Consider the following 12,898-nt stretch of genomic DNA (forward strand, 5'->3'; position numbering starts at 1 on the left):
AGGAGTAAGAGGCAATTCCTTGTTAGTCCAACGTCTTTTCTATACTAGGGATAGAGACCTCTGTTCAGTGGAGGCCTTTCCCTCTTTGTGCCCCTTCCATGTCCTCATTCAGATCTGGGAGAAGGAAAGAGGTTTTCTTACTTACCAAACACCAGTTCATGTGCCTCACAGGTTGCCACTTGTGCCAGTCACAAGGATAAAAACTTGCTCATTTTAATGCTGCAGACTGAATGTTTGATATTCTATTGCATTTTATTCTACTTTTCAGATTGTATTTTCTGTGAGTCCTGATCAAGTGACACAAATGTGCTGCAATGGTGACATAAACTATTGATTGAGGCTGGAAAAGTGTCTGAAACATCATCTTTTCTTTTCTTCTTTTATTTTTTTATGGTGCCTCTATTGGAACAGTCTGAGGGAAGTATATACAACATGAGTTTTATCATGAAGCTGCACAGACACTTTCAAAGGACGGTGATTCTGCTTGCCACATTCTGTATGGTGAGCATTATTATTTCTGCTTACTACCTGTACAGTGGCTACAAACAGGAAAATGAACTGTCTGAGATGGCTTCAGAAGTAGACTGTGGGGACTTCCAGCACCTACCATACAGGCTGATGGAAGTGAAGACAAGGAAGCTTTCTGATGCCTCAAGGACAGAACCCACAGTCCTGGTGTTTGTGGAGAGCCAGTACTCATCGCTCGGTCAAGACATCGTTATGATTCTAGAATCTAGCAGATTCCAGTATCACATTGAAATTGCTCCTGGAAAAGGGGATCTCCCAGCACTTATAGAAAAAACTAAAGGCAAATACATTCTCATTATTTATGAGAATATTTTAAAGTATATAAATATGGACTCTTGGAATCGAAGCCTTTTAGATAAATACTGTGTTGAATATGGTGTGGGTGTCATTGGATTCCACAAAACTAGCGAGAAGAGCCTACAGAGTTTTCAGTTGAAAGGTTTCCCTTTTTCTGTATATGGAAACCTTGCAGTAAAAGATTGTTGTATTAATCCTCATTCTCCATTGCTTCATGTGACCAAACCTTCTAAGCTTGAAAAAGGTTCTTTACCTGGAACTGACTGGACCATTTTCCAGATTAATCACTCAGCCTACCAACCAGTAATATTTGCCAAAGTAAAGACCCCAGAAAACCTTTCTCCTCCCATCCCTAAAGGTGCTTTTTATGCCACTGTCATACACGACCTGGGGCTCCATGATGGAATTCACAGAGTTCTTTTTGGCAGCAACTTGAACTTTTGGTTGCATAAGCTCATCTTCATAGATGCTGTTTCCTTCTTGTCAGGGAAGAGGCTTACATTGTCCTTGGACAGGTACATTCTCGTGGATATTGATGATATTTTTGTGGGAAAGGAAGGAACAAGAATGAACACCAATGATGTTAAGGTAAGGCTCTTTATCTCAAAGTTTGGTTCGTCTCTCAGTAGGTTTGTCTAGGGCTAAGGGATTTCCTGGGACATAGGATTTTTATTTTATTTGGAAATTCTTAGGCAAACTGGGATGAGTTGGCTACCCTCAGCTATTTTTGAGATATGGGGCTATATCTCAGCCCTAGAACAACTAAGTAGATAATACATTTTTCTCTGAATCAAGAAGAAAATGAAGATTGTACTAAAGGATTGAGTGTGGCAGAATCCTGAAATGCATTTCCGTGTGTATTTAAAACTACAGAGTAGAAACCACTTTGTTTAATTACTTTCCAGAAACTATCTACCTCAGTAAACTATTACTAATCTCAGACATGAGTCCATTTAGCTATGAAATCCAGGTGAATTTATTTTAATGAAAATAAATACTCCCACAAATTTTCAAGAATTAAAGATCTCATAAGTAGCAAGTTCAGATGTTTCTGGAAGTCAAATGTGTGACTCATTTTCTCTTGTTACTTTTTTGAAACTCTGAAAATTAGCACTACTAAATATGGAAAGCTATGAATACACAAGCATACCTATTCACATACACACATAAGAATTTACATTAATTTTCAAAATTCATTGAACAATTCTGGTTCATATATGAAACCTATCATGCTACATTTATATTGGATTAGATTTCTTATTATGTAAAACTGCTGCCCTTAGATAGAAAACAATTATGTGAAGATAGTTGGTTATCATTGTGAAGGGATTATATTACATAAACAACTGGCTGTTTAATATTAATGGAATTTAAAATTAAAATGATCTACATTGATCTTAATTTCCCATTCGAAATGCCACTGGATTCTACCTCTGTTATACTACATATTGATTTCACGAAAAGTGAAAGGAGAGACTTTGATACATAATTTTTATTCTATATAGCTTTGACCTTTTGGTAAAATATAAAGTACTGAATCAGATGGAAAAAAAGTCTTGAAACTGCATTCTTTTCTCCAGACACTAAGCATCTGGCAAGTAATAGTAATGTTCATCACACTACTTAAATGAGCTAAGAATACCAGAAGGACTATTAAATGTTACCATAAGAGAGTGTGAAGACTGAAAAGAAAAAAACACCTTTCATATTCTTGGCAATATTTTAGACTCTTCCTTTTAAGTCAGTATAAATTAATTAATGAAGTTGTGCTTAAGTTTTCATTAGTCTTTTGAAATAGTCTTTGAAAATGTAGCTAAATTAAACCAAGCTGGTAGTTTAAACATTTATTATGAAAAAAAAACATTTATTATATCCTTGAAAATTACAAACAATATATAATTCCCTTTCTAATTTTTCCATTTCAAAATATTATGATAAAAAAAATTTTAAGGCTTTATTTCTAAAATATAAGTCTTTAAAACTGTCAAAATATGTTGTTATATCATTAAAAATATGCTAGATAAGTCTCCGAGTTTTTTATGCAAACTCTACTATATCCTCTAAAATTAAACAAAATACAAAATGCCTTTAGTGCTCTTAAGGTTAAGCCATTTTTAAGTGGTATAAAAAATTAAAACCTTACTGAATAAATTCAATAAGAATTTAACATGTGTAAAATATTTTATGAATTGCTCACATTTAGATGGGAATATATTTTCTAACCAACCTAAAGGCTTAAAAGAAAGTATGTTTTGAATTATTTGGGTTTTTGAACTACTTCTAAATTGTATCTGTGATTGTGTCTCTAAACATAGTCATTCACCCATTCATTCATTCCTTCATTGATTCATTCTGTAACTAGTTATTAAGCATGTCCTACATGTGAAGTAGTTTTGGTGATATGTAAATAGAAACATACACCATGGTCTTATCCCTTTAGAAGAGAGGGTCGGGAGAGTAAAGTTAGAGAAGCTCAGAAAGCACATAGGTGAAGACTGTGCTGAGCATCTTCCTGCTTAATACTTGGAACGGCCATATCACACGCCAACCATGGAGGTAGGCACTAGGGATACAAAGATAAATAAAGCATGGCTCCCCCTTAATGAGTGTACCACTGTCTTGGTAGGGGTGGAGTGGGAGTGATAAATAGGTAGATAGCTTGCAATGTGGTGAGTACAATAGGAAAAGTGCCTGTGTGGTTTTATGTAAGTAATGCTGTGTGAAACACCATACTGTGTGCTGTTTACCAGAACTGTTAAGTCCTATTAAGTAGAACAGATTTGGAAGGCAAAGCTATAGTGATATAATGATTTAGGGGGCTGTAGAGATGATATCCAGACAAAAGAAGGTTTCTTGAAACTAGGAAATGAGAATAAGAATGGAGAAGGAATGACCAATATAAGAACAATATCGAAGGTAAAGTTGAAAACTTAGTAATTGGATCAATGGAGATGAAAGAGAATATAATCAAGGATGACATTAAGATTTTTAGCGTAGTTGAATAGAGTTCCCATGTGATTCAGCAGTCCCACTCCCGGGCATATACCCAGACAAAACTAAAATTCAAAAAGATACATGCACCCCTATGTTCATAGCAGCACTATTTACAACAGCCAAGACATGGAAACAACTTAAATGTCCATCAACAGATGAATGGATAAAGATGTGGTACGTATATACAGTGGAATATTAGTCATTAAAAAGAATGAAATAATGCCATTTGCAGCAACATGGATGGATCTAGAGATTATCATACTAAGTGAAGTAAGTCAGAAAGAGAAAGACAAATACCATATGATACCACTTATATGTGGAATCTAAAATATGACACAAATGAACATATCTATGAAACAGAAACAGACTCACAGACATAGAGAACAGACTTGTGGTTGCCAAGGGGGAGGGAAGGATTGGGAGTTTGGGATTAGCAGGTGCAAACTATTATATATAGAATGGATGAACAACAAGGTCCTACTGTATAGCTAGGGGAACTATATTCAGTATCCTGGGGTAAACCATAATGAAAAAGAATATATATATATATGTATAACTGAATCACTTTGCTGTACAGCAGAAATTAACACAACATTGTCAATCAACTATACTTCCATAAAATTTTTTTAAAGTTAAAAAATATTTAGTGTAGTTGAATAATAGTTGATTATTCCAACAACAAAGAAAGAGGAGAGAGCAAGAAGATCATAATGAAGTTCATTAGAGGTCATATGAAAATTTTCAGTTTTATTGAAGTGCATCTGGGACATACAGGTATAGATGTTTAACAGGCAGTTGGCTCCCGAGAAGTCTGGGTAGCAAGTGTAGTTTTTGAAGTTATCATTCTAATTAGGGGATGGTTCACTTTCAGCATGAAAGTATGTGAGATCAGCCAGGGAAAGGGTTTATAGAGTGACAAGAGAAGAAGATCAAGTGTAGAATCTTGAGGAAAATCATCTTTCAGAAAACAAGTGGAGAGAGAAAATCCTGTGAATAAGAGTCAGAATAGTCGGAGACCAGAAAGCTGTGATGCTATACAAGCCTTGGGAGTAAAGAGCTTCAGTGAGGGTGTGATCAGCAGTATAAAATCTAATAGCAGGGTCCACCGAGGTAAGAAATGGCAAGTCTCCTTTGGCAAAAGATAAAAGTCACTGGGGACTCTTACAAGATCCAGGGTAATGGAATGATCGAGGCAGAGGCACAGCTGAAGTACGTTCAGGAGTAAATTAGAGGGTTAAGATATGAAGAAGGAGAGTGTGGAGTACTCAGTGGAGAAATTTTGATATAAAAGAGAGAAGAGAAATTAGCTGGAGGGTGGGCTAGAGTTAGAGGGACCAACTATCCTGCTTTGCTTACACTGAGGGCATTCAATGCTAAAATTCAGCGTCCCAGGCAAACTGGAATGATAGGTCTCCCTAACTAACTAGGGTAAGGGAAGGATTTTTTCCTAGTAAGAAAGATCCAAGAGCAGGTGGTCTAAGAAAAGGTCATGGATGTGGTGATTAATAGTACATAATTAATAGAAATATTTTCATGAAGCTCTTTTATTTAATTATTACCACTAAAAAAACAAGTATACGTACCCTATTTGATGTATTAGGAAAATTGAAAAGAATGTGAGGAAATTGAAGGTGACGTAGAATGTTTCTTGCAAAATTAGAAGGATGGTTGCATACCACGTAAATTTTAACTGTGATGCTAATCACTGCAAACGTGCTTTTTTTCCTTATGTGGGGCAAAAACACTGTGTTTCCTTATTTAATCGGAAGATTAGAATTAGCAATGCAATATCAGTTTTTACCTGCCTTGCTACTGAATAATATGAGCACGTTTCAAAGAGCCTCAAAGCTACAGAAGAAACTGTGACATGTCACAAAATAATGACTCTTCAAGAGGAAGAAGATAAATAAGGGACCTAAGGTGTTATCTTCATTAGTTGGAGAACTTACAAGCTACAAGCCATAGCCCTTAAAGAACCAAAGAACATAGTGTAAACAAATATTATACTACGTTCAGTAAAATTGAAGTCAGGAAGGGCGTGTGTGTGTGTGTGTGTGTATGTGTGTGTGTGTGTGTGTATTGAACTAAATGGACTTGTCTCAAATTTACCATGGACTAGTTTTGTGATGTTAGAGAATTCAAGTTCCTAGTGTTCTAACACCTGTCCTCAAACTTCCTGAGACTAGTGGTTTTCGGAGAAAGGCTTTTTGGAGAGGGAAAGTGGGTATATAAAGAGATACTTCTCCCATTAAAGCATTTTAAAGTTATACATGAAAGCACAGCATGACCAAATGAATACTAACAATTCAAATTCTCTCTTAGAAGAATGAATTCACTTGGCCTCAGATGCATCATACCTTTAGACTTAGACCGTTTCGTATAACATTTCAGCCCTAAGACAGATAGGAAGTGGAACAGGGAGGAGGCTCTGATAAAAGTGGTGTTAAGGGTTTTACTGAACTGTCTGCAGGTATACTCTCAACAAATAAAAGAGCTGCATATCACTCTCATGCCTATGTTTCTCCCTCCTTCTCCTTCTGTAATAGGCACACGCGCTCTTTCTAACATTGACAAACTTTCTAACATCCGTGAGAAAATCAAGAACCAGCCCAGCTGTATCTGAGCACACTAAACAGGGGCCTGAGTACGACTGGAGGGACTTAGCAACCATTCCCATTCTCACCACCCTAACCTTTCCCACTGCTCCCTTATACGTCACTATTCCTTAGTTTGGCTGTTTGTTGATTACCCCTTAAATCTACATTTTGTAAGTGGCCTCATAAGAGAGGACAGTTCTTTATGAGTGACTTTATCATTACTTTCCCTGCTAACTGAAGGTCCCAGAGCGCCTAGGGAAAAGAAAGTGCTGAAAATAGAAGTAGGAAGCCGTAAAGCTCTGAGAAGTAAGTGGTATCACGCTCAGAAGACAGACTTGGCTGACTTCTCTGTCATACAGGGGGAGCTGACCCCCCTGAGGCTAAAATGGAAGCTTCAGTGAAGGGGAGCTTCGTGCTGCCTGACCTCACCCTCTCACAAGAACCTTCCTTGCCCCAGCTAAGGTCAAGCCAGAGGTTTCGTAAAGTCATTGAAAAAGAAACTGACACACCAAACGTTTGCAGGGAAAAGGCAACTGCAACCAGTTATTCTGTCATAAGTGAAAATAGAAAGGAAACATTTCTCCAGATAGCTCACTATTGATGGATGTTAAGGCCTGTACATAGCACCAACCTTTTCTCCCCCCTAAACTCATATTTCTCTAATTCCTTTCCATTCTCTGTGATGTTTCTTATTTTTTATTTGCTAATACCCACTTTAATTGCATTGTGCTCTGGAAGCATGTGTCTATTTGATACCAATACTTTCCATTTGCTAGAATCACTTTATGACTGGATACAATATTCTTATAGGAACATATATTGTACAGTCAAGGTATATCTATTAGCTCAACTTTGTTAGCTGTGTGGTTCAGAGCTTCTGTATTCTTCCTGTTTTGATCTTTTTTTGGATGGAGGGGAAGGAATAAAGTGTACTACTTGACGTTACCAAAGACGGTATGTTTAATTCTCCAGCTCTAATAGTGGATTGTAAATATTTCGTTGTTTTTCTGTCAGTTGTTCCCTTACATATTTTGAAGCTATGTTACTTAAGTGTGTGTGTGTATATATTTATATATTAATTTAATATTTTATTATTCTATGGCTATCTTAATACTAGTAGAGCTACACCGGCTTTTTGGGGGTTACTATTTAAAAATTATACTTTATCTCATTTTTATATTTGCTCTATCATCTGTCTTTACATTATAACTTAGTTTTGAGAACAACTTTCTATGACTTTTGCTTTTTATCTACTGTGTCAATATTTGTCTTTTAATTAACAAGATCGGTCTACGTACACTTAATATGATTATCAATGTGTATGGATTAATTTCAGCTACCTTATTTTGTGCTTTATATTTGTCCCACTTGTTCTGTATCTTCTTTTCCTTCTCTCTATCCTTTATTGCTTTAATTGTCAGTTTCCTTCTTCTACCCATTCCTGGTTTGAAATATATATATTTTATATATATATATATTATATATTTATATATATATATTTTTTATATATATCAAACTAGTGGTTTCTCCAGAAATTTAAACATATGTGCTAATAAGAAAGTGGTAATATTAATATTCTCATACCTCAGTCAAAAAGTGCAAAGTACTTTGTCTCCAATCATGTCCACTCTCCTTTGGCTGATGAGCCATTCTTTTTTTTTAAATTTTTTTTATTGAAGTATAGTTGATTTGCAATATTGTGTTAATTTTTGAAGTACAGGAAAGGGATTCAGTTTATATATATTTATATATATATATATATTCTTTTTCATATTCTTTTCCATTATGGTTTATTATGGGATATTGAATATAGTTCCCTGTGCTATACAGTAGGACCTCGTTGTTTATCCATCCTATATATAATAGTTTGCATCTACTAATCCCAAACCCCCAATCCCTTCCACCCCCACCCCCCTGATGAGCCTTTCTTGTTTTGGATATGAACTATGTTATGGCTGTTTATTAGACATTATTGTTTTTACTACCATCATGGTTTAATTAGATTGGCCTACTCCTTTTCAACAGGTAAGCCAGAGTGATGTCATTGACGTATAATTCAGATCATGTCCTTCTTCTTCTCAGAACCCTCCAGTGACTTCCAGTCTCACCCACATTAAAAGCCAAAATTCTTAGTCTTTTATACCCTCTCCTTAACTCCTTGATCACATGCCCTGCTCCCCTCTTCTTCACTCTAACCTCCCTAGCCTCCTTGCTGTTCCAGCTCCTGCTTCAGGGTTTTGTACTTGCTGTTCTTTCTGCCTAAAATGTTTTTCCCCCAAATTGGTGCACGGCTCTCTTCCTCACTTCCTTCAGGTCTTTACTCAAATGTCACCTTATCAGTGACGTCTTCTCTGACCGTTCTCTTTAAAATTGCAACACCCCAAGTCTTCCCATCTTTTCCTGCTAATTTCTTTCCCTAGCACTTATGATCATCAATAGTGTGCTGAAATTGGCACACGCTCACCAGATCAACTGTGTACATCTCTTCCCAGCTTCAATAACATGGCCAGTAGTTTGGAATTTTGGCATGGGGGTAGTATTACCAAAGAAACTGGCAAATTCTACAAATTCAGGCTTTTTTCTTTTCAAAGAGCCAGTTGTTAAAGGTTTAATAGCACACTACTGGACAGACTCTATGTAATTACCTATTTTTGTTGGTTTGTGACTTTGGCTACTAAAATGTAACCACCATGAGGACAAGATTTTCTCATCTGTTTGTTCACTGAGGTATCCCCAGCATCTAAAAGTGTGTCTGGCTCCTTATATATTTGTTGAGTGGATGAATCCCATTCTTCCTGGAGCATATCCTTTAGATGTCCCTTTAGTGAGAGTCTATTTGTGGTAAACTCTCAGATTTTATGGAATGTAAATGTTTTTATTCACCCTTGTCTTTGAAAGATAGTTCTGTTGAATTTACAATGCTTAGTTGATAGTTCCTTCATGTATAACCATTGTTGCTCATACTAGGAAAAATAGGGCTCCCTAGAAGTCACCTGAATGTTTGTGGTAGTAAAATGTGTCCGAATCCCTCTGGGCCCTATATTGTTTTATAATTGTCAAAAAGTTAGGCAGTTTGGGACTGTTCTTAATGAACGTATATGAAATGTTTCTCTTTCTTTCAGTTTGGTAGAATACTTATTTCTAAATGTTAGATAATGTGATTTACAATATACAGGAAAATACATCATTCTCAATATTATTATCAAAATTAAATAGCCATAGTGTGCTAGCAGCTATAAAGACAATTACATTAAGGAAATAATTTTCTGGAAATAGTTTTCGGCAATAATTTAACATGGGGAAATAAGAAAATAGTTTAGCAAAGGGAAAAACTATTTTGTATCCATAATCTACTTACATTTAATAAATTTTATTAAATTTGTTACATTGTGAGATGCAATGTGTCTCTATTACTATTAATATCAAGGAGTCATCTGTTACACAATGACATTCTAAAAGAATGAGTTTTAAATTATTTAAAGGAGACAAAATAATGTTTCTGAACACCACATGAATATATAAACAATATTTGGTGACTAATTACATCTTTAAAGGTGCGATGTGATGAATCCTTCCCAAGCAGGATAAAGAGCAGGACAATCATAGATGGTACTAAGGCTCAACAGGCAATGACAAGTTTTACACACTAGATGAGCAGCAGATTACAAGAGGAAAACTCTCAGTACAGATTTAGATGCTAGAGATATTCAGTTCAGTTCAGAAAATTATGAACAGCTACTCTAAGTGCCGTGATAAGGATTTCAAGGGGTACATTGATGAATAATGAAACATGTTTTTTATAAAGGAAGTGAAGAACAAAGGAGAAAATTTTACTGGGCTATTTCCTTTTTTGGATTGATTTTTTTCAAACATTCCATAATTCTTGGAAATAAGTCAAAATATAAATGGGTCTTCTTTCATATTTCTGTGCTGATGGCTTATAATAATTACATAAGAGATGTAATTATTTTATAATGATATATTTGGGGGTACTTAGCTACTCCCAAGAGGGGTAACACTTACAGAGTACATACATTGTTTTGTGTTTTATATTTATTATCATTTAATTTTCATTAAAAAATCCTATAAAACAATGATTATAAGTACCATCACTTCATATGAAGAAAATGAAGTTCACAGTCTAAGATTAAGTTACCTAAGATCTTTCAACCAGCAAGGGCCAGTCCCAGGATACAAGATGCAGCTCCACCTGCTCCAAAAGCTGAGCTTTCCCACACACACTACTCCCCAGTTGCCCGCTAACACAGTACTGTGGTGTCCATATCAAATCCTTCCTACTCTACTTTATAGCAAATTAGATCCAAGACAGAGTCTATTATAGTTTGATGGGTCATATCTGAAGCTCGGCCTTGGATTTAATTATAAGTTTGGAACAAAAGTATCAATCACTTCTTGAAATGCCTTGGACTTAAGTAATTGCAATGATTTGGCCAAGGCAGATTTTACTTGAAGATTTGAGTTAACAAGTTCACCTTCCTATGCACTAATGTCTTCTTTCTAGGCACTTTGCCTCAGTTCTGGTAACTGTCATCAGTTTAGCAGTTTTGATTGAATTAGGGTGACAAAATGACAGATACTTTTGGTGCTAGCTCAATTAAAGTACAGAAATTTTCCATAATTCAGATAATTTAACTTTTTCTCTCTGTATACATTCAGATTTTACAGTCCCTATGATGTTTTACTATGCATTATACAGGTATTCCTAATATTTTTTTAAGCAAACAAATTTTTTTTTTTTTTTTTTTTTTTGCGGTATGCGGGCCTCTCCTGTTGTGGCCTCTCCCGTTGCTGAGCACAGGCTCCGGACGCGCAGGCTCAGGGGCCATGGCTCACGGGCCCAGCCGCTCCACGGCATGTGGGATCCTCCCGGACCGGGGCACGACCCGTGTCCCCTGCATCGGCAGGTGGACTCTCAACCACTGCACCACCAGCGAAGCCCTAAGCACACAAATTTTTTTAAAATGAAGTAAATTCTGGTATATTGTCTTAGTCTCTGGGAGACATTAATTAATAGCTAAAACACTTCTTATTCTTAACTTTTATAGGCCATTTATGCATATGGAACTGTAGCCTCAGATACTAAATAGCTCTTAAAATCACAATGTAAATATAAAATAAATTACGAGATCTACTTCACATAATTTATGGACTATTTATAGACAACACAAACATAGTCAACTGGTTTTATTAAACTTCAAAGTGGACTAAAATTTTTAAAGTATTAAAATTACTCATTTGGTACATATTGGAATTTTACCTTAAAAATTAGGTGTTTTCATTTTCATATTAATGATTAGAATGATTATACATAATAATAGTTATAATTATTAATTATACCAATTACTGGGACTTCCCTCCCTGGTGGCACAGTGGTTAAGAATCCGCCTGCCAATGCAGGGGACACGGGTTCGATCCCTGGTCCGGGAAGATCCCACATGCCACGGAGCAACTAAGCCCATGTGCCACAACTACTGAGCCTGTGCTTTAGAGCCCGCGAGCCACAGCTACTGAGCCCATGTGCCGCAACTACTGAAGCCCGCATGCCTAGAGCCCGTGCTCCACGACAAGAGAAGCCACCGCAGTGAGAAGCCCGCGCACTGCAACGAAGAGTAGTCCCTGCTCGCTGCAACTAGAGAAAGCCCATGCGCAGCAACGAAGAGCCAATGCAGCCAAAAATAAATAAATAAATATATATATGTATATATAGCAATATACCAGTATACCAGTAATATACCAATTACTAAAATAGCTATGTGTTTGTTTCCTTTTGTTCCTGTAACAAAGTACCAACAACTTAGTGGCTTAAAACAACCCAGATTTATCACTTAACAATTCTGGAGGCCAGGGTCCCACATGGGTGTCACTGGGTTAAGTTCCAGGTATTGGCAGGGCTGTGTTCCTTTCCGGAGGCTCTAGGGGAGAATCTGTTGCCTCACCTTTTCCATCTCCCAAAGTCTGCCCACATTGATTGGCTCATGTTCCCTTCCTTCATCTCCAAAGCTGGCAACGTTACATCTTTCTATGCCTTTCTTTCATAGCCACATCTACCTCTAATTAAAACTGGGAAGGTTTTCCACTTTTTAAGGACCCACATGATTTGATTGGCCCACCCACATAATCTCTATATGAAGGTCCTTAATTTAATCACATCTGCCAAATCCTTCTTGCCATATCACATAACATATTCACAGGTTTCAGGGCTTAGTACTTGTTTATCTTGGGGAGGGAAGGGGAGGAAGGAAGCATTATTCTGCCACAAACTATGCTCTTCATGTAGTCATGTCAGCAATTCTTACAGCTGCTCAATCCGCCAAAACACTTTACTACTGTTCTCATTGGGAAATGAAACTTTGATGTCATACCTATGATCGAACAATTAATTTAGTTGAGTCAATGGTAATTAATTAGGGACAATTAAATTATTGTGCTCATAAACTCTTCCTACCCCTTACACTCTACAA

General features: G+C 36.5%; 1 protein-coding gene across 1 annotated transcript in view; it reads left to right on the top strand.

Moving 5' to 3' along the window:
* Positions 1 to 417: 417 nt before the first annotated feature.
* Positions 418 to 12,898, top strand: part of LOC309821450 (bifunctional heparan sulfate N-deacetylase/N-sulfotransferase 3) — a gene marked incomplete at its 3' end in the record, with an annotated part of 138,775 nt that continues 126,294 nt past the window's right edge. The window contains exon 1 of the mRNA XM_082652736.1: positions 418 to 1,413. Within this exon, the coding sequence (XP_082508862.1) occupies positions 433 to 1,413 (981 nt within the window). The 5' untranslated portion in view covers positions 418 to 432. The remainder of the gene's footprint in view (positions 1,414 to 12,898) is intronic.

The sequence above is a fragment of the Grampus griseus genome (assembly GCF_964374135.1).
Source record: "Grampus griseus genome assembly, chromosome: 4".
NCBI lineage: Eukaryota > Metazoa > Chordata > Mammalia > Artiodactyla > Delphinidae > Grampus > Grampus griseus.